At 38.7% G+C, this 22,429-nt stretch overlaps 1 protein-coding gene across 1 annotated transcript; it reads left to right on the top strand.

The window, feature by feature from the left end:
* The first annotated feature begins 17,743 nt into the window (after positions 1 to 17,743).
* LOC107821154 (ruBisCO large subunit-binding protein subunit alpha) lies at positions 17,744 to 22,227 on the top strand. The gene is made up of 8 exons (XM_016647565.2): positions 17,744 to 17,911; positions 18,081 to 18,270; positions 18,893 to 19,014; positions 19,174 to 19,381; positions 19,478 to 19,623; positions 19,795 to 20,101; positions 20,479 to 20,930; positions 21,682 to 22,227. The coding sequence occupies exons 1-8, from the start codon at positions 17,855 to 17,857 to the stop codon at positions 21,967 to 21,969; spliced, it is 1,770 nt and encodes a 589-aa protein (XP_016503051.2). The 5' UTR covers positions 17,744 to 17,854; the 3' UTR covers positions 21,970 to 22,227.
* Positions 22,228 to 22,429: the final 202 nt, after the last annotated feature.

Below are 22,429 nucleotides of genomic sequence, written 5' to 3' on the forward strand. Positions count from 1 at the left end.
ATCTGATCAGGGAAGCATGAATCCCAGATCTGAGTTTTGGAACTTTGTGATTCTTCGTCACTGGTCCGTGTTTTGTTCGAGCCAAAGAAATTAAGGCCTAATGGACCTTAATCGAGGTGTTTCTCATCTGAGAAACACTTCGATTAAAGTCCGTTCAGCCTTAAGAAAGGTCTGTCCAAATCCGAGTTCAAAACTTTTGATTTTTCGAGTTTTAAGGTGAGTTTGTTTTCTTTCCTTTACTTGTTTTAGTCCATGTGATTTGTTTTAAAAGCTGTTCGTGATTGTTGAAGTCTGTTTTGTTTTGAGTTTCTATTAATTGTGTCCTGTCTACTTTGCCTGAACCCTTGTTGTCTGATTAAGTGTCCTTTTCTACTTGTCTTGATAGTGTGTATGTATGTATTTGTTGAGGAATTAGTTGAATTCCAAATTTGTACTGATTAACTGATTCCTCGAAGCACAATTCTGCTCAGTCAGTGTAATGCGAACCTTGTTGATACTGTTAAATGTTTGATTTTTGGTTACGATTGTATATGTTAATGCTAATATAGTCGAGTCGACATATGTCGTCAATTAGTTTCAACTGTCTGAACAAAAATAAATCGATTTGCTTCTGTTGAACATTGCCTGAATCAATTAAGAACCAAGTTCAGTTACTTATAGTTGTTAATATGATTTCAGAAACCTAAGGCTTGGTCTGTAATTGAAATCTGAGTTGATGGCATGTGCACTTGTGCACAGCATGTGCATTGTGCACAGCCTGTTTTCCTGCATAAAAAGGCTTTTGATTTAAAAAATGGTTTGACAGCATATGCTGTCAGATATATTCTACTGCCCATACGTTGCTTTAGTTTAAGAAGTATTAAACCTTTTAAAGGACAAGTCTGCCAGGGAATGTTGATGGGGGTTAATACTTAAATAACTAATTGGAATCTGAAAATGTGAAGGCACATGGGAGGGGTGTTTGATATATTCAAAACAGGCTGTTAAAAGGGGTAGGGTTAAGGCTTATAAAAGGGCAGGACCCTAAGATTAGAAAGGAAGAGGACAGAGATACAGACCTAGGAGAGGGAAGGAAAAAGAGGACATACACTGTGAGGATATAAGAGAAAAAGAGGCATCTGATAATAGGGACATATAGACATAGAGGGATACCTAGACTGAGAGGATTGAAAAAGGATAGAACTGATTTTAGGAAAACACAGATAGAGAGAGGTTAAGAGATAGAAAGTATACAATCAACAATCAGAAACTGTTTCTTCCTATTGTTGTTTGGGTTTCAGTTGTTCAACATGTTCAATCAATTCTGATTCTTTGAAGTTCCAGCTGTGTCTACTAGTCGAGTGTTTTCATTGGTTTACTACTGGTTTGGTCTGCCTGGAGTTCTGATTCTACTCCACTGGGTGTTGCTGTCATTTGGCTACTTCTTTCTATTGGCCATAGTTGCATTTCTGCACTCGAGCCTGTTCTGCTGTGTTGCTTTGTTTGCTGCTGTCCTGTCCTGCTGCTATTGCTAGTCCTGTTTCTTGCTGCTGCTGATTTCCACATCTTCTTCTTCTTCTCCTTTGCATTTTCAGCATTTCCAGGTACACATTTCAAGTCCCATATTGATGTAACTGAAACAGTTTGAAAGCATGAAATGAAAAAGGTTGAAGAAGTTCAAGTATTTGTTGTAATATTCATAGTACATTTACGGGCCTGTAAAAATTGATTAGTTTATCATTCAACAGTTCGAAAGTATGTATTGATATTCGACTGAGTTTACCCCTTTGTATTTTAGCTCGGTAGTTGTTTGTTAGTATGGGGTATGTATACTCCGACCTTATACAATGCTGTTTCTGTTTCATTTAGTCTTTTTTTTGGGTCCCGTTAGGCAGTACCTAGGGTCACATTCAAAGTCTCATTAGTAACAATATCTAGTAGCTAAATCCTTTAATCTAGTCCAAATAAGTTTAGTTAAGTTCAACTCAAGAAATGTTCGGATTAAGTGTTGTATTTCGTTAGCTCGTACATGATTCCTTGTCAAATTAAAGCATTTTTCATTAAAGTATAATGTTTTCTTAACGTCGTAGATAATTAATCATAAGAATCCGGATCAGGCCAAAGCATATAATTAAATTATCATGTACCTCTTCTTCTAGTTTTAGGGACAAATGTATTAAAGATGTAGCCCCTTTAGGATATCCTTTCTAAAATAGAGACGAGCCTCGCCAAATAAAAATGCAAAATTGCGGGGCCCTCGATAAATAATCATAATAAATATTTAGAATTCAGGCTAGGCCGTTTAGTGAATCTCATGGCCTTCTCAAAAAATAATAACGCGTTAGACTTTTTAGGCGCGGCTTAATTAAATCATATTCTTAAATTCGGGTGCACATTGATGTGACCCAAATCCAAATCTCAACGAAGTCAAAATGTGTTGACGATCACGGGCGCATTGATTGTGACGTGGTTCGAGATGCATTTTCACGACGTTGCAATTCTATAAAAATAAGTGATAATGATAAAAGCGGTTTTAAGTTTAATAAAAGCACGTAAGTCATAACATGTATTTAAATCAGATATTTAGCCTTTATAACAATTTAAGCGACCGTGCTAGAACCACGGGATTCGAGGGTGCCTAACACCTTCCCTCGGGTCAACAGAATTCCTTACTTAGAATTTTTGGTTCGCAGACTTCATTTGGAAAATTCGAAAATTTCCTCGATTTGGGATTCAAGATAAACCGGTGACTTGGGACACCAAAAGCCAAACCTTTCCCAAGTGGCGACTCTGAATTAAATAAATAATTCCATTTCGAATATTTGTCACTTAAATTGGAAAAACTCCCCTCGCACATTTAACCCTTCGGGGCCGGGCGCGCAAAAAGGAGGTGTGACAACGTGTACAGAGGATACCGACCTTATGTCACTCCGAAAGGTTTAGAATGTGATTCCATGAGTCGAGCATGCATTATATATATGTATCTATTTTACTCTACTGAGCCGCGCTATAGTCGGCCAGGTACGACACCTATTGTGCAACCACTGATCAGTTGGGTTTTACCGAGCTCCACGTGGCCGGGTACGATTCTACCGAGCCTTATGACGGCTGGGTACATTTTTACCAAGCCTATTATGGCTGGGTACGATATGATGATGATGATGCCCACAGAGGCATATGTTTTAAAAGTTTATGTATACATACATATGTATCATGCATTTCATGTCAGTAGCCCTCAGAGGTACTCAGATGTTCCAGGTTGTATATTCTCTATCCCTGCTTACATTACTGTTCATATTTATGGTTCCCTGCCTTACATACTCAGTACTTTATTCGTACTGACGTCCTTTTGTTTGTGGACGCTGAATGTCGTGTTGCAGGCCCTAATAGACAGGCAGGTGCAGCTCCTCCACCACATTAGGTTGTCCAGTTCAGTAGTGATTGGCGAGATCCCTTCTCCGGACTTGCCGTGGTCTTGGTATTCATTTTTGTTATAGACATTATGGGTATGTCGGGGCCCTGTTCCGGCTATGTTGCAGCACTTTTGTTCATTTAGAGGCTCATAAACAAGTGTCGACTCATGTATAGTTTGGCATGCCTTGTCGGCTGGTTTTTGTTGTATAGTCTTTCATGGTAGCGTGGTAGCTCGTACCTTATATGTAGTTTCTTGATTGTCTGGTCATCCCCTGCTATGTATGTTCATGCCATCATATTTTATTGCTGGTTGTCCATAATCCAGGTCTACCATTTATATTGATCTCGTCAACCCTAAAAGATAATAAAAAAAGGTTAGATAAAATGTACGTTGGTGCTCGGCAAGTATGGTCGGGTGCTAGTCATGGCCCTCAAGTTTGGGTCGTGACAATCAACTACCTAACAACTAGCATAAAAATAGATTACGTATTTTTAGAACCACTAAATCAAATTTAATTGTTATTACCATTCTCACGGTAAACAAGCATGCGTTCATCAAGGACGAGGTAACCAAACTTCTCAAAATAGGGTCCATTCAGGAAGTAAAATATCCCGAATGGTTAGAAAACATAGTGGGGGTCCCTAATAAGGGAAATAAACTTAGACTGTGTATAGACTATAAGGACTTGAATAAGTCCTGCCCTAAGGATTCTTTTCCTTTGCTAAATATCGATCGCATGGTCGATTCCATGGCTGGCCACGATATTCTCAGTTTTCTCGATGCCTACTCCAGGTACAATCAAATACAGATGAATCCGGAGGATCAGGAAAAGACTTTGTTTATCACTAAATATGGCACCTATTGTTAAAACGCAATGTCGTTCGGACTATAAAATGTTGGCGCAACTTATCAACGCCTAGTAAATCGAATGTTCGAAGAACAAATAGGAAAATAAATGGAAGTTTATATTGATGACATCTTAGTTAAGTCCTTGCGAGCAGAGAACCATTTGAAACATTTGCAGGAGACCTTCGACATACTAAGAAAGTACAACATAAATCTCAATTCGGAGAAGTGTGCGTTGGGGTGCGCTCAGGCAAGTTCTTCGGCTTCATTGTATCAAATCGGGGAAACGAGATCAACCCCGATAAAATCAAAGGCATCGAAGATATCACAGTCGTGGACAATGCCAAGGTTGTACAAAGGTTAACGAGTGCATAGCCACCCTGGGGCAATTCACCTCGAGGTCCTCAGATAGAAGTCACCAGTTCTTCTCACTACTTAAGAAGAAGAGCAATTTTGCATGGACCCCAGAATGCCAACAAGTCTTAAAAGAACTAAAACGATACCTGTCGAGCTCGTCGTTGCTTCATACCGTGGGATGAACAACTTCACTTGTACTTGGCAGTCTCAGAGATAGCGGTAAGTGGAGTCCTAGTTAGAGAAAAGCAAGGTACGCAATTCCCTGTTTACTATGTTAGTCGGACCTTAGGCGAGGCCGAGAACCGATACCCATACTAAGAAAAAATTAGCGCTTGCTTTAATAAGTGCCTCTAAGAAATTAAAATCATATTTCCAATGTCACCTGATTTATGTTGTAACTACCTATCCCCTTCACAATATTTGAAACAAACCCGAACTTTCGGGTCGACTGGCCAAATGCATCGTCGAGATCAGCGGGTATGATATCGAATATCAACCCCGAAAGGCCATCAAATCTCAAATCTTAGCAGACTTCATGGCCGACTTCATGCTAGCCCTCGTGCACGAGGTCGAAAAGGAACTATTATTAAAATCAGGTACATCATTGAGGGTGTGGACCCTCTTCACAAACAGTGCTTTGAATGTGAAAGGGTCTAGGCTAGCATTATTTTGGAGCCGCCCACGGCTAACATAATTAGAAAATCAATCAAAACCTAAGGATAACTAACAATGAGACAGAGTAAGAGGCCATGATTGCAGGTCTTGAGCTAGCTATTAGTTTGGGAGCAAAGGTCATCGAGGCCAAATATGATTCCCTACTTGTGGTAAACCAAGTCAACAGAACTTTCGAAGTCCGAGAAGATCGAATGCAGAGGTACTTGGACAAGCTACAGGTAACTTTGCATCGATTTAAAGAGTGGATATTACAATACGTACCTCGGAAACATAACAGCGAGGTCGACGCCCTTGAAACTTGGGGTTATCGATCGAATATGATGAATTTAACTCAGGGACTATCGTACAACACTCCAGATCAATAATCAAAGAGGGCCATGCTGAAATAAATTCCACGAGTTTGACCTAGGATTGGAGAAACAAGTACATAGAATACTTAAAGGATGGAAAACTCACATCGGATCCAAAGGAGTCGAGAGCTCTGCGCACAAAGGCAGCACAATTCACTTTGTCCAAAGACGAAACGTTGTTTAGAAGGATGTTGATGGACCTTGGCAATATGTTTGGGTCCGGGAGATACCGATTATGTCCTAAGGGAAGTTCACAAAGGAACTTGTGGAAACCATGCCGGTGCCGAATCATTGGTCCACAAAGTAAACAGAGAAAGATATTACAAGGCCCACATGGATAAAGATGCAAAGAAGTTCGTTCGAAAATGCAACCAATGCCAAAGGTATGCGCCAATGATTCACTAACCCGGAGAGCATTAAATTTGGGATCATATCATATGTCGATTTGGGATTCCCTTCGAGATCGTATGTGAGAATGGAAAGCAATTCATCGGCAGCAAAGTGACTAAGTTTCTCGAGGATCACAAGATCAAAAGAATCCTATCGACGTCTTATTATCCTAGGGGGAACAGACAAGCCAAGTCGACCAATAAAACTATCATTCAGAACCGTAATAAGAGATCGGCCGATGCCAAATGAAAGTGGAGAGAGATACTACCCGAGGTCCTATGGGCATGCCACACAACATCGAAGTCCAGCACCGGAGGAACGCCATTCTCATTAGTCTATGGCACTGAAGCTCTAATCCCAGTCGAAGTCGGAGAATCAATCATCAGATTTCGATATGCAACAGAAAAGTCAAATAACGAGGCCATGAATACGAGCTTAGAATTGTTGGACGAAATACACGAAGTTGCCCTCGTTCGATTGGCCGTTCAAAAACACCGGATTGAAAGATACTATAATCAAAGAGCCAATCTTTAACATTTTAACATCGGGGACATGGTTCTAAGAAAGGTCACCCTCAACATTCGAAATCCAAATGAAGGAAATTTGGGTCCAAACTGGGAAGAACCGTACCAGATTCTCAAAATTACCGGAAAAGGGTCCTACAAGCTCGGTACAATGAACGGCGATCAATTACCGAGCAATTGGAACATATCGCACCTAAAACGATACTACTGCTAAGGTACGACCTTCTCCATTTTAATTTATATTATAAACTAACTCCTGCATGTGTTCAATTAGAAACAACAATGGACTTCTTAACACGAAGACTTTAGGTCTGAAAGCACACGTTGCACTATTTTTCCCTTAGACCAGTTTTGTCCCAAAAGGGTTTTCCGGTGATGTTTTTAATGAGGCAACCATTGATCGTGCTAACTTTGAACAAGTCAACAGTATCTAAGGCTTTTTTACAATCAACCTCTAATACCGGGGGCATTACCCTCAAATGTCAACTTTGTTGCAAGGAAATTACTTCATGGAATCAGGGCATCGATAGGAAAATTTGTAAGGGCCAAACGGTCAAATGAACCGTGCCCGCATAGTTTGCTCGAGACCTGACACAAAACATATATGCATGTATAATCAATTATAAAGAGAAGTATTTTTCCTTGCCAATAACTCATGTCTTAGAAAAATTTTCCTACTTTACAAATTCATACTCTCAATCTATTATGTAAACAGGCTCAAGAGCCGATCATAACCGGAGTTCGGATAATTATCCCCATACTCGGGGACTACTGTCCAAAAAATAAACGAGATCAAATTATCAAAACTTCGAGATCATAAGACCTTTTAGGAAACTCTCGATTTTTATAAGCCACAGCCATCCCACTCGGGGACTGACACTTCGAGCATGCTCGAAGTGAAACAAGTAAAATAAGCCCAAGGGGCAAATCCTGAACTAAATAGGCTACGGCTAAATTAACACGGATCGAAGATGTCTTATTTTCATAACAAAACAGGCCTTCGAATTCTTCCATAAACTAGTTAAAAAGGCTACCCCCGGCAAAATCATACAAGACTTCGATAATATTAAGCCTCAAAAACTCTAATGAGTACAAAGTTCTTCGAACTCTTGAACGGCTCCTTATTTCGTGCTAAGGCATTGTAACCTTTGTTAACATGAATGACAAACAAAGGGAAAACTCTAAAAGCCGAAAAGGGTAGAAAAGCCTTATATATGATTAAACAATCGTTCTACAAAGGCCAGATCGACCGGATACAAAAACAATTACAAAAGCCTAAGGGTTACTTTCACTCCAAGTTCGAGAAACCATTCTCACACGATTAAAAGCCTAAGGACTGCCTTATTTCGAGTTCGAGAAGACCCTTACCACGAGTTCGAGAAATCATTCTCACTCGACTAAAAGCCTAAAGGCAACCTTATTTCAAGTTCGATCGGGTCCTCACTCAATCATTAAGCTTAAGGGTTACATAAACTCAAAATTCGAGTTATCATTCGGGTTCCATCGATTAGAAAACATCGAAGACAAGGCTTAATATCGACCCTTACCTTTCCCATAATTGTGGATCCTCGAACATGGCTTCGCGATATTTTGCGAAGGCATTTTTACATGGAATAACAAAAAAGGAAAAGGATGACAGATTCATAAGCCGAAGAATGAAAGGGAAATTTTATATATATATATATATATATATATATATATATATATATATATATATATATATCAAATAATATTAATTAGCCACATGGCCCGATCAAAAATTCTTTACAAAGGCCGATCAGCCTCAAAGTAAAAGCGAGAATCACTAGGCTTAAGCAGCACAGTCCTTGACGGAGGAAGCTTCTTCGCCTTTGGAGTCTTTTCCATCATATTCTCTCACATTCTCGGAATCCTCATCGGGAAATTCTAGCTTCCGAGCCTTTGCTTCCTCGGCCTTGGCGATCTCGAGTTTAGTAGATATATCAAAACTTCGAGCAAGAACCCCCTCGAGAGCCTCCCTTCGAGCCTGCCACTTCTAATGATCCACCATGCCTTTCACCTGTTCTAGGGTGGCTTCGACATCTACTTTGTATTGGGCCGCAATAGCTAGAGACTTAGTATTGGTCGCGGCCGCTTTAGATCTGGCGATCTCGAGCTATTTTGCCAAACTAGCTAAATTGGACTTGAGTTCCTCTAACTTCTTTGCCTAAACCGAGGCATTCTCGCTTACATATCGAAGCTACGATTTGACCGAATCCAGCTCTGCTTGAACGGTTTCCTTTTGTGCAACCAAAATGTCCATACATCCCTTGAACTGTTCATCTTCGGTTCGCACTTTATCTATTTGCTCTTGGAGGCCCTTGATCTATTCGAGCCTCTGTCGAACCTGCAGAAAGGGATTGTTAGTTGTTATCTCCGACTCGTCCTCACTATAATGAACAACTCGGTATACCTGCTCAGCCATCTCAGCATGCGCATCTCAAGCTTCTACCAAGTCTACCTGAAGCTTTTCACTAAGAAGCTTGTAAGTATTTCACTTCTCAGTGAGGCCTTGGACCTTGGCCATGCATTCCTCTGGGACTCAAAGAAAGACCTCATGATGCAACATCGAAGCCTACGAGAAAGGAATAAATGTTAGAGATATCTACAAGTCAAAGTCATCAAAAGATAATGGCCCTTGAACTTACCCGATTCAGAGCATGCTGGGCCTCGTTGAACAAGCAGGCACATCCACTGCATCCATTTTGGCTTGGTCCTCCTCAGTGACCAAGTATTGAAGATAGATAGCCACCCCTACGGGGGGCAGAGAAAACTTGAGTATCTTCCGGGATCGAGAAGATAAGAAGCTGCTTGCAGTCGGGGTCGACGTTGGGGGCTGGGAATTGGTTGTTCAGTTTAAATCTTGAAAAAGCCTCATTCGAGCTCTTCTTCGATATGTCTAAGTCACCCAGACTAGTGACGTCTTCTACTTCAGCAAAATAGCCACTAAAAAGATCTTCTACTCCGTGTACCTCTTCGCCAGGGCAAGCCTCCATCGCTTGAGCGTCCTTAATTGTCGTATCAGAGAACGAAGGTGATGTGGAGAAATCTCCAATTTCCATTGCCCCAAGTGAATATTTTGGGGCTCCGCCTTCGTCATGGGAAGTATCGGGCGTGGTCTCTGCACCGTCCTCAACCGCCTCTTCGGTGGCCTCCCCACCTCGAGGCGAGGAATCTTCGACTCTTTTCGGTTTGGGCTCATCAGGTGGGGGCAAAGCACCTTCGGCTCTCGCCTGCCCAATGGTTCTTTGAACCTTAGTGCCAGCTCGCACACGAGTCACCAATCTAGAGCTTTCTTCTTCTTTGTCTTCATCTTTGATCTCGTCCATTATCTATTGGACGGACTCCAGAGATACGTGGATGAGATTCCCCTTAGGCTTACGGGGTGTCCTGGCCGGCCTTTTCTTTTCCGGGCCTGGAGAACTCAGAGCCTTCTGCTTTTTCTTCTCTTTGCCCTACTTCGAGGAAGATGGGGAAAGGAGTGCCTCTTCACATCCTTCCTGAGGCCTACAAAATGAAAAGGAGGAGTAAGTACAATAACAAAACCCGAATGAAAACCTTCCTAAGGAAACAAGATTACCATAGTTACGAGCCTCCTATTGGCCCTTTGACAACTCCATCCAAGCACGCTCGGAATAAGTTTTTTGTGACACCAATCCCTCAACCAATTGCCTTAGGTTGGGGATTACTTCCGACACAACGGCCACAACTTCAACACAAAAAACTTAGATAAGGGGAAGACAAGAAAGCAAAATGGCAAAAATAGATATTCAAAGATAAAGCAGTTTTTATGTTTCATGTTCCACTTTTCAGGAAATGGCATATCTTTGGCGGGGATTAGATCCGAAGTCTTTATTTGGACAAATCTGCCCATCCAACCTCGGTCCCATGTCTCGTCTATGCTCGAGAATGGGGGTTTGGTGGCTCGCTGATAAAGCTTGATCATACCTCCATGATAAAGCCGGGGGCTGTAGAGGTGCATGAGGTGATCGAGGGTAAAAGTATGCCCCTCGATCTTGCTTACAAAGAATTGGAGGAGGATCACGATCCTCCAAAACGACGGGTGGATTTGGCCTAGAGTGACATCGTACCTCTTGCAAAAGGCAACGATGATAGAATCTAAGGGATTTATCGTGAAGAAGTAGGTATAGACACTCAGATACCCCTTCAAGTGAGTTGTGATGGATTCCTCAGTACTAGGCACTACTACATCTCTGCCTACCCAGTTGCACTCCTCTTTTAACTTCTCGGGGTGACCTTCTGTAATCGTACACATATACCTCGACATGGGTTCACATCGACCTAGTGTCGAGGGTGTATTCTCCACCTTGAAATCAGCAGCACTGGCACACTCCGTCGGAATGAAGTCCGCATGGGAATGTTCCGCCGCGGCAGCGGCGCCGACAGACTTTGATGAATAGGCGGTTTCTTTGCGCGGGATAGTTTTTGAAGTTTTAGCCATTCTTGTAAGTAAAGAAGGACGAAACGGGGGAAGAACGCTAGATATAATGAGAAAAGAGATTCAGAGATTTGGAAATACAAAGCTCTAAAGAAGGCAAAGATTTTGAAGATTAGAGTGAAGGAGATTTGTAAGTAAAGTTTGAAAGATGAAGAAAGATGCCCTAATAGGTTGAAGATGACAGTTTAATACTGGTAGTGGCCGACCGACAACTGACGCGCCTTAAATGCCTGGGGAAATGAACCGACGGGACATTTCTGTCACCTATGTCGCTTACGTCATGATAAACTGAGGGTAAATTCGAAGACTCAATTCGTTTCTTGTCATTGCACTCTAAAAAATGAGGGGACTATCTGTATATGATCAAAACCAGGCTTGCCAAATTTTGTACAACTGACCAAAATCAGGAAGGAAGATCAAGGCTCAACCTCGGTTATGCCAGAACGAGGTACGAAGATAGATTGGTAAGCTCGTGGATCAATGGCCGATCGAGATCCAGGCCAACTGTGATTGAGAACGAAGCGAAAAAGAGATCGAGCAAGATAGAAGGAGGCTTGATACGATTGATAACAAAAGGCCGAGATATCCGTGATTGGGCGAAGACCGTGGCGGAAATCTCGGCACATATCGAGTCAGCATCGGATGTTTATCCTTTCATGGGATTTACTTCTGTAATTAGAATTGTACCATAAATAGGATTCCTCTATTATATAAAGAGGGTCCTAATCATTTTGTAATCATCTTACATTCACGCATAACAAAGCAATATATCAAATTTTTTCTTGCAAGCTTTGTTATTCTAGTTCATACTTTTAAATAGCATACTCATTGGATTAGAGGGCAGTATAGCTCGAGGACCGTAGTTGTTCATCACATTGGTTTGCATTATTTTATTGTTAATTCCTAGCATTAATTCTTATATTTATCAGTTTGTGCTAAGTAAAATCATATATCGTTAAAACCATTTATAAGTTTAATTGTTATCCGAATTTAAGGGTAAACATAGATATAAAAAAAATAAGGAACAAATAAGGTCGATGAGTAACTTTATTCAACCTCAACAAGACTTGATGTTTGTGGATTGTGTAGATTGGTGGGTACGTATCCAAAAATTATTTAGTTGCACATGAATTTATCCAGAAAATAGTATATAGTTGGGCGTAATATATACGGAGACACTTAAAGTTGGCACAATCTTTCACTTAGACACTTAAACTAGGCCTCTTTCTAATTAGACACGTTTCTTAGGCAATTCTCATACCAATTAGACACGTTTTTTGCTGGCTTATTAATTAACCAAGCGCGTGTTCTGCAATCTCCGTCTACGTGGCAAAAGTAACCATTATAAATCGTGCCACATCATGTTTTTGTCCACCTCACTATCCACCTCAGCTATATAGTATTATTTCCACTAAAATACAAATACCCCCTTTGTTCCCAACCTCCAACGTTCCCCCACCCGCCGATGTCTCCAATCCCGTCACCGACATCACCCCCGCTCCCTCTTCGTTGTCCAATTTTTGTCGTCTGATCTAGTCTGGCAAGCGGCGTCAAACAGATCCAAACTCCAAAGCCTAAAGTTCATAAAACCCATTTATCAAACTCCTTAATGAAGCCAAGAATTTCCGCAAAAACATCAAAATTACATAACAATGGCCAAGTAATTTTATTCTATTTATAGGATGTTGGTCTTATTTGTTCACCACTTTTTAGTTGTCTTTGTTTGAGATTGATAGTTCTGCTTGATGGTTTTTTTCCTGCAGTTTTATTTACTTTTTGGTATTATGGCAGTGAAATATTATGGTGATTGGAAGAGAAGTTTTGATGGGATTTTGGAATTGGGGGTTGGTGATGATAAATGAAAAATGGTTGTTGCTAGGTAATTTATGAGGAGAAGATGACTTATTGGAGTATTATTATGGAGGAGGAAGATTTAAGATAGTGGAGGAGCTGATATGGTGGGAAAATGGAGAAGATGATGGAACACAATTTGTTTTTTGGGTGGGTGGGTGGGTGGGTGGGGGGGAGGGGGCATTTAGTGAAATTAGGGTTTCTTGTGGTCAAATGCATTTTTAATATTTAATTAATTGAAAAATGCCATGTTTATTTCATTCATGCGCTCAAGGAGACTGAGAAACACTTTCTTTGTCTTGTCATAGTTTTGTGTCTAATTGGTATGAGAATTGCCTAAGAAACGTGTCTAATTAGAAAGATGCCTAGTTTAAGTGTCTAAGTGAAAGATTGTGCCAACTTTAGGTGTCTCCATATGTATTACGCCTATATAGTTGAACACATGACCAAACGCACGTCGTATGAAATTTTTATATATGTTTCATCGGTTGATTTTTTTTTTTCCAACCTCAAATATTAGTCTTTTTGACAATTTGAATTTATTTTATAATATTTGAAGTTTTAGATACCTTATTGCTTTAGATTAGTAGCGTCTTAATTAAGGAGTACAACATTTAAAAAAGGGATTAAAAGTAATTATTCTCTCCGTTTCAATTTAGATAAGGTAGTTTGACTCGACGCGGAGTTTAAGAAAAGAAAAAAAGATTTTTATAACTTGTGGCCTTACAAAAAACTTTGTGAGGTCATGCTATTTGTGAGGTTATAAAATTTTTTCATTAAAGATAAAATAGGTAAAATAAAGAATTTAAAATTTAAAAACGTATCATTTATTTTGGAACAGACTAAAACAGAAAACGCATCATCTAATTTGAAAGAAGGGAGTATTAAATATTTCATATTGTTGAGATTTTCGAGCACTCGCAGAGCATTAAATTTTTACAGAAATCAGTAATCACATGCCGGGAAGAGAAAATCGAAGCAACCATCACACGAGTCGAGAAACAGATGATTAATCACGACGGGATTATTTTGTGACATGGCAATAAAAAGGAAATGCAATGAAATAGGAGTAGTAGTAGGTAAACAGCCCGAATCCAAATTGACGCACGTTTTTCACGACGTATTTGTGAAGGAATCTTCTGAAAAAAGCAAAGCAAAAATTCGCTGTATAAAATAGATTTTTTCAAGTTAAATCTCTTGATGCCGTAAAACCTACAGTAAATGTGGAATGTTCGCTACTTTCATTGCTTTCACTTATATAATGTTAATAAACTTCTACTACTTATCACTATTATGATTGTAACCATAACCCCTGCTCATGATCTTACCCATGATCTCAATTGTTAATATCATATTTAAGATAATCGTTTTGTAACTTTTTATATAATAATATAAATAGAGACATGAAATGTGATATGGAACACACTTGAACACTTGATATAAGAAAATTAGTTCTTCTTCTCTTATTGTATTACATATCTTCTTATTTTATATTATTATTTTGAACTACATTTCAAAATACTTAAAAATATAAAATTTATAGTCTTAAAAATAAAATAGTTTAGCTACTTACTATATGCAAAGACGATTTGATATTGTAAAAAATATAACTTAACTCTTCCCGTAAAATTACTTCATTCATCGGGTAAAGGTTCTATCTTTATAGGAATTTTTACCTCCTATAGCAAAGGTTAATACCTTATTTATTTTAAATAAATACTATTTAAAAAAATTATATTCTATAGATACTTTTTAATGTTTATAGCAAAATATCTAATTTTGGTTACCTCTTAACCCTAAGCCACTAAATACGCTATTAAGTTACACTATTTTCTTTCTCTCTCTACTTTGATACATGTCATTCTCTTCTCCCATTCCCTGAAAACACGATGCTTAATCTCAAAATTCCTCTCACCCACATCACCTACGTTCTCTCTGATCCCAATTTCCTCAATTCCATCGGAGCATGCATATATGTTACCACGTCAAATATGTTGACATATGGTTGTTGAGGATTTTAAGATGAAAAAGTTTTAAAAAGGGGGTGAATGAGAAATGGAGAGAAAATGAAATTTTTGAGTAAAATTTTAAGTTTTCCTCTCTTGAAATATTGTCCCATATTGGAAGAGGAAAAGGCTTTTGGTGAGTATATATATAATTGCTCTTCTTGTAGCTCTTAAAAAGTTAAGAAGAAGGCAAGCTTCGCGCCGTCGTCGTCGTCGCTCGGCTCGGCTTCGGCTTCGGCTTCGGGTTCAGATTCAGATTTAGATTTGGTCAAATGATCGACTGATTGATTAATTTTTTGGACCAAATTTATTTGTTAATGGTGAATATTAACGTAATATTATCCGTGTTTGTAACGGATATTTTTCAATCCAAGTGTCCCACCAGTTCGGCCAAGTGCATGCTCCATTGTCCATTGGCAGCCTAGTGCTCCATGAGCAAGTACTCCTTCCACCATATCAAGTGCTTCCTCCATAACAGCCTAGTGATTGTTCCACAATGAGTGGTGGCTGGTCATTCTCTTAATAGTTGACTGCACTATAAATATGTGCAGCAACTGTTAAAGCAGAGACACCGAAAAACACAGGCAGAAACGAATTTGAGAGCTTGGCTATCGTTGATATCTTCTTCAGCAAGAACTCAACAGCGGATATACATTGCAGTCCTTCCGCTCAGAATTTCTATTCGACTTCTGAGTTCTCCTCCCTTGTTCTGCATTGTTTTTAAACTACAAACAAAGCAATCGTACATGTGATTTGCTGCCGAACTTTGTGTTCGCTGAAATACTGAGGTTTGAAGTACCGCTACACAAGTGTGTGATTCGTTCTATTCTGGGAGGAAATAATCCATAACCTTGGGTACTAGGAGAGGATTAAATTCTTTAAGGAAACATTGTGAATTCAGTGGGCTCGAATTAATTACTGTTTCATTTATATTTACGTTTATACGCTAACGTCGTTTTCTCCAGAATTATTATTTACAAATACAGCAAGTAAGAAGACAGGAACCAACAATGGTTTCGACAATTTGGACAGATAGCACTAGGGTCATCGGTTGTGGGGGAGCTGCTGCAACTGCAAACACATCCATATAAAGTTTAACAGATTCAAGCTCGACTGTCATTTATCACTATATTTATGTTTGTTAAGAATACAACCAATTTGTTTCAATAATGGATTCTTTCACACCCCTGCAATTGCTTCAATACAAGATTCAAGCTTTACAGAGTCCTTATTCTGCCACCATTGCTCGATGACGGATTCGCCGAAAATTAGGGTTTGTTCTTGAACAAAGACGACAGAGATTGGGGTTGAGCAACTTGAATTTTCTGTTAATATATTTCAATGTATCTCGCTATATTTTCATGTATTTCATTGTATTCATTGTCTTTTTTTCATTGTATTTCAATGTATCTAGTTGTATTCCATGTATTTCATTATATTCACTATCTCGTTGTATTACATGAATGTATTTATATATTTTTTAATTAATATAATTTATGTATTTAGATGTATTATATAATTTCTCTGAAGATTGCTATGTTTTTGGGGTGTTTTTCGGTTGAGAATCTTTTTTATAACTGGAAATACAAAATTTATTTGTTATAATTGAGTTTGTTGAGTTATATTAGGCGTTTGTTATGTTAATTGATTCACTTTCCATTTAAAAATAGTGTAATCCCCTGTTTCACACATGAATACAGTCGAATACAATAATCTGTCCAGCTGTAATCACATGTTTCACGTCATGAATACAGTCGAATACACTCGAATACAATAACTGATTAGCTGGACTTCCCTGATTCACACCTATTTTTGCTATTGTATTCATGAATACAATAGCTTAAATACATCTAATATATCTTATAACAACAGAAAACGAATTTACAATCCGTAATATAGCAAATGATATTTATACATAGCTAATTACCACCACTGTTTTAAAAATCTTTTCTGGGACTCGCCTCGAGGCGGGGCACTATCAAAACGCCTTGAGACTCATGTGTGGGGCTTAGTTCTCTGAGGCTTACGCCCCCAAGCGCCCGACGGTGCGCCCTAAACATGCCTAACGCTCAACGCTCGGGGCTCGCCCAACAGTTCCTATATGAATCATGTGTTGAATTCACTAATTTGTATTGTTAACTCTCAAAATTATTTAACAAATGAATGATTAAAGTTATTTTTATCTATAGAAATATGAAAATTGTGAATAACTCAAATAACAAAACATATTATTGCATACATATTTACTAATTGAGAACATCGTAAGGGTGAATATTTCTTCTAAAAATAGATAACCAAAATTTGTATCTTTACATGATAGATCTTCATGTCTTAAATCTGTGTCTCTCAAAATTATCATGCATTTTTTATTTTACTATTTAAAAATAATTATACATGAAGGAGTAATATTTTAAATTACGGTATTAAAAAATTTATTGTGTATTTACTTTTAAAGAGGTAATATATGCAGTTTGATAATATTTTTTAAGAAATTATAATTTTTAATTGATTGAAAGTTAATAGGTTGGAGTTAATTTATATTTCATAGTAACTTTAACAGTAGTATTATTTATAGTTTTATACTTGTAAAACATGCTAAATATTTTATTTTATATGAGTTTTTTAATTTTTTTTAGTTTTTCTTGAACTTTTAATGCATTTTTTATATTTTATTGTGTTATAATACTATATTATTAATTCATAAATTTAAAAAATTAAAGATTCGTGGGGCTTACGCCCCATGTCTCGAGGCTTTCGCCTCGCGCCGTATTAAGTAAAACGCCCCGCCTCACGCCCCGCCTTTTAAAACACTAATTACCGTGCTTTATGAAAATTTGGTTGCGTAATTAATTAGCCTTTTCGAATACTTCACCTAACATTTACCGCTCCCTCCAAAACCCACCTACCTCCCCCCTTTCTCTGAAGAGCAGACGTTCATAGCACCTGGCTGCTTAAACCCTTTCACTATACTCTTTCTTCTGATAATGGCATCTGCAAATACGATCTCCACTGGCTCAATCATATCCTTTTCATCTAAACAGGTACATTTTTAGCTTCGTTTCCTCACTTGGGTTTTTTATCTTGTTTGTTGGGATCTTTAATTATTTGCTTAGAGTTGTGATCTTTATTATCTTCTTAGTTGTGATCTGCTTTTATCTGTTTAAAGTTGTGTTTATCTGTTTTGTTGGTCTGTTGGGGGTGTTAATGCAGGTGGGTTTGAAGGGCACAAGGGTGAACCAATTGCAGGGACAGAAATTCAACAATAACAAGGCTTCAAAGAGTCGGTTAGTAGTAAGGGCAAATGCTAAAGAAATCGCATATGACCAGAAATCAAGAAGTGCCCTTCAGGCTGGTATTGATAAGCTCGTTGATGTTGTTGGTCTCACTCTTGGTCCTAAGGGTATGTTCCCTCTGCTTCATCTTTGTCTTGCAGATCAATTTAAGCTTTCTTTTTTACTAGTATTGTTTTTATGGAGGTTGGAAGTTTTGAAGTTTGAACCAACCACATCTGCAAAGTAAACCGGTTCTAAGGTCGGAGAAAGTTTTAGTCTTGCCAGCAGGTTGATGACAAGAGTTAAAGTAGTCAAACTAAGATGAATTTCATATAATCACCCAATTAACTTGGGATTTAGGTGTAGTTCATATTTTTATATCTTATGGTTTGAAACCCAATATGATAACTTAAGTTCTTTTACTTTCTCTCTATGAGCCATTTCTTTCATTTCATAGCGAGCTATATATGATTGAGGCAGATAATAAGTCAGACCTGATTATTTGTTGGATTCTTTGTCACATCACCACAACTAGCGCTATAGATTTATTCTATAGCGTATCTAGTTGATTATTATGTGGTGCGTTTAAGGGAGGGAGTGAACTGAAGTAGAGAATTGATGACCATACATGTGGACGATAAGTCTTTAAACATAAGACATTTAACAGATGTATCAATGTTATATGTGTCTCCTCCAGCAGTGCTGCAATTAGTGCATTTTAACTCATGACATCTGTTTAACTTCCTATAGGGAGGAATGTGGTTTTAGATGACTATGATACCCCGAAGGTGGTTAATGATGGAGTCACAATTGCTCGAGCCATAGAGCTACCTGATGCTATGGAAAATGCAGGTGCCGCCCTTATCAGAGAGGTTGGTCATTATCTTCCATTGGGGGTACTTGAAGATCGTTGTTAAAGCTGTTCTGAATTTGGTTAATTGTTCTATAGACAGACTGTTTAAGAACAATTGTCACATTTATTGTATTCCTGGATTTGTGTATTTGATGCTTCCAAATTTATTATGGTGAAGGTTGCAAGCCTAACCAATGATTCTGCTGGTGATGGGACAACAACTGCATCAGTTCTTGCCAGGGAAATCATTAAACGTGGTCTATTAAGTGTTACATCTGGTGCAAATCCAGTGTCTCTGAAGAAGGGCATCGACAAAACTGTAAATGTTTTAATTGAAATGCTAGAAAGGAGGGCTAGGCCTGTTAAAGGTCGTGATGACATCAAAGGTAATTTATTTTACTGCCCTTGCTGTTCACTCCATCCTTTAAACGTTCTATAATGGTTGGCAATTTACATTTTACAAGTAATTGTCTTCTCAATAGCTATTGCTTCTATCTCTGCTGGAAATGATGATGACATTGGTACCATGATCGCTGATGCAATTGACAAAGTTGGTCCTGATGGTGTTCTAACGATCGAGTCATCCTCTTCCTTTGAAACAACTGTTCATGTTGAAGAGGGAATGGAGGTAATAACCTACTTAGACGAGAATGTATTGTCTACTGTTTTTTCTATATGGTTGGTAGTTCACCTGTAATCAGTGGTAGATCCAAGGTTTAGATGACGTGGGGTCTGAGTTGAATGAGGGTTATCAAATATATATCTAACTCTAACTAATACTTTGCTCTGTCTTTTGCAGATTGATAAGGGATATATCTCCCCACAATTCATGACCAACCAGGAGAAATTAATTGTTGAATTTGAGAATGCTAGAGTGCTGGTTACAGATCAGGAGATTTCAGCAATCAAGGATATTATGCCCCTCTTGGAGAAGTCAACTGAATTACGAGCCCCTCTGCTCATTATTGCTGGAGACGTAACTGGAGAAGCTTTGGCTACTCTTGTTGTGAACAAGCTGCGAGGTGTACTGAACGTTGCTGCCATCAGAGCACCTGGTTTTGGGCAAAGGAGGAAAGCTCTTCTCCAAGATATTGCCATTGTAACAGGTAGTCCAACTTGCTTGACTTAATTGTACCACTTCCCACAAATTTGTTAGAGTAAACTAGTTTCACAGCTGTTTGTGTTTTGTCAGGCATAATCTTGAACTAGATAATTGTCTTCAAAAAGATTCTTGAACTAGATAAATGAAGGCACTATAGTATCTTTTCCTCCCTTGTTTTTTTTCTTTTCCATGTCGAATGTGTGTGTGATGAGGAAAGGAGGAAGTTGTAGCTGATACTGGTGGGAAGTTTAACCAACACAATTCTTAGATAATGCTTAATTTCAATCTCCTTGGATTTATACAATTTTCCTCTCAGCTTATTTAGCAATTCTGTTTTTTAGTAGAAACAATTTCTGACGTGCTGCTTGTGTATATTTTCAGGAGCAGAGTACCAGGCTACTGAATTGGGTATGCTTGTTGAAAATACCCCAGTTGAAGCACTGGGTTTTGCTAGAAAGGTGACTATCTCCAAGGACTCAACAATCATTCTTGCTGATGATGCGTCAAAGGACGAGATACAGGCTAGGATTTCTCAGCTTAAGAAGGAGTTGGACATGACCGATTCAATATCCGACTCAGAAAAACTTGCTGAGAGAATTGCCAAGTTGTGTGGCGGTGTTGCTGTCATAAAGGTTGGAGCTGCAACAGAAGCTGAGCTCGAGGACCGCAAGCTTCGAATTGAGGATGCGAAACATGCAACTTTTGCTGCAATTGAAGAGGGAATCGTACCTGGTGGTGGTGCTGCTTTGGTTCATCTGTCAACTTATGTCCATGCCATTAAGGACAATCTTGAAGATCCAGATGAGAAGTTGGGGGCTGACATTGTGCAGAAGGTAAATTATTTTCAATTTACTCCTATTGAGAGATCTTTCATTTTATTCATTCTATTTTTGTGGGTATGTGTTGAAGTTGAAGTTGTGGGTACCTATTATATTATTATGGCAGGTTGGTTAAATCTTTTATGGCAATGTAACTATTCCCAATATAATTGACTGGTAAGCTAATAACTGTATTCTAAAACGTCAAGTCATAATCTGTTCGATTGGAGAAATTCGGGTTTTTTTAGTAATCTGAGCTAGAGAATCAGCTGAATAGTGTCACTTGACTTAGTAGGCACTAGCAACCCTTCTATAGCAAAATGGAGTTGTGCTATATCGCTAACACTGAGAGGGTATACTAACAGCCAACCGACTCATTATCCTCCGGAGGATCAAGAACTTGCAATGCATTAGGGGCTGAGCATACATCTAGGACACAATCTAATTGGGAACATACAGTGATAGTAACAGATGATCAGTTCGGGTGGTATCAATTTGGATTTAGGGATGGGAAAGCACTGACGACACAGGATAACATCCAATTAGACATAACTGTACAGAGCACTTCCAGCATATACAGTAGCTTACTGTGTTTTTGTTTTTAAAAGCATTTTCTTGTCCTTTATTGTGATTTCTTATTGGACAAAATCCATGTGAGAAAGGAAAAGACTGTAACTAGTGAAAGTTGAACAGTGTGCATTTGGATGAATCTCTTACAAAAAGCAGTACAGATTTTTTAATATATTTTTTTAATTTGTGCATGCAGGCATTAGTAGCTCCGGCATCTTTGATAGCCCAAAATGCTGGGGTTGAAGGGGAAGTAGTTGTGGAGAAGATAAAGGCAAGCAAATGGAAGATGGGTTACAATGCAATGACCGACAAGTACGAGAACTTAGTAGAAGCTGGCGTCATTGATCCAGCCATGGTAACAAGATGTGCCTTGCAGAATGCAGCTTCAGTTGCAGGAGTTGTACTCACTACGCAAGCCATTGTTGTGGACAAGCACACGCCTAAAGCACCTGCATTTGCTCCTCCACAAGGACTTCCCATGTAATCTATGATTATACAGTAGTAGTTAGGAACTTTGGGCAATGTTCAGTTACTTAAATGTGCCCTGTTAGGGCAGAGATTAGTGTTGACAATGCTTGAAGGATTAAAAGATAAGGCCATTTGAATTTCAGCTGGCTTTGAGTTTCTAGCTGGCATAAGCTCATATTAAAAAGTACATTGCTGCTAGGACTAGCTGTAAACTTCTTCTCTTTAGGATGAATAAACTTTTCAGTTATTCACTGTCGTCTCTTGAGTTTGTCTATGGTTTTCTTCTTTGGTTTTACTTGTTTCTTTGACCAGTCCCCTTTGTAAAATTCTGTTGTGTATGATTGACAGTCTTACCAAGGCGCTTTGTGCTAGTGCATTGCATTAAGGGCTCGTGGTGTGAAATTAACTTCCTCCGGGTTTTTACACTAGATCAGGTTTAACAATTGATAAATTGTGATATTGGTCATTTATTGCTT

This window comes from Nicotiana tabacum, chromosome 8, assembly GCF_000715075.1.
Source record: "Nicotiana tabacum cultivar K326 chromosome 8, ASM71507v2, whole genome shotgun sequence".
NCBI lineage: Eukaryota > Viridiplantae > Streptophyta > Magnoliopsida > Solanales > Solanaceae > Nicotiana > Nicotiana tabacum.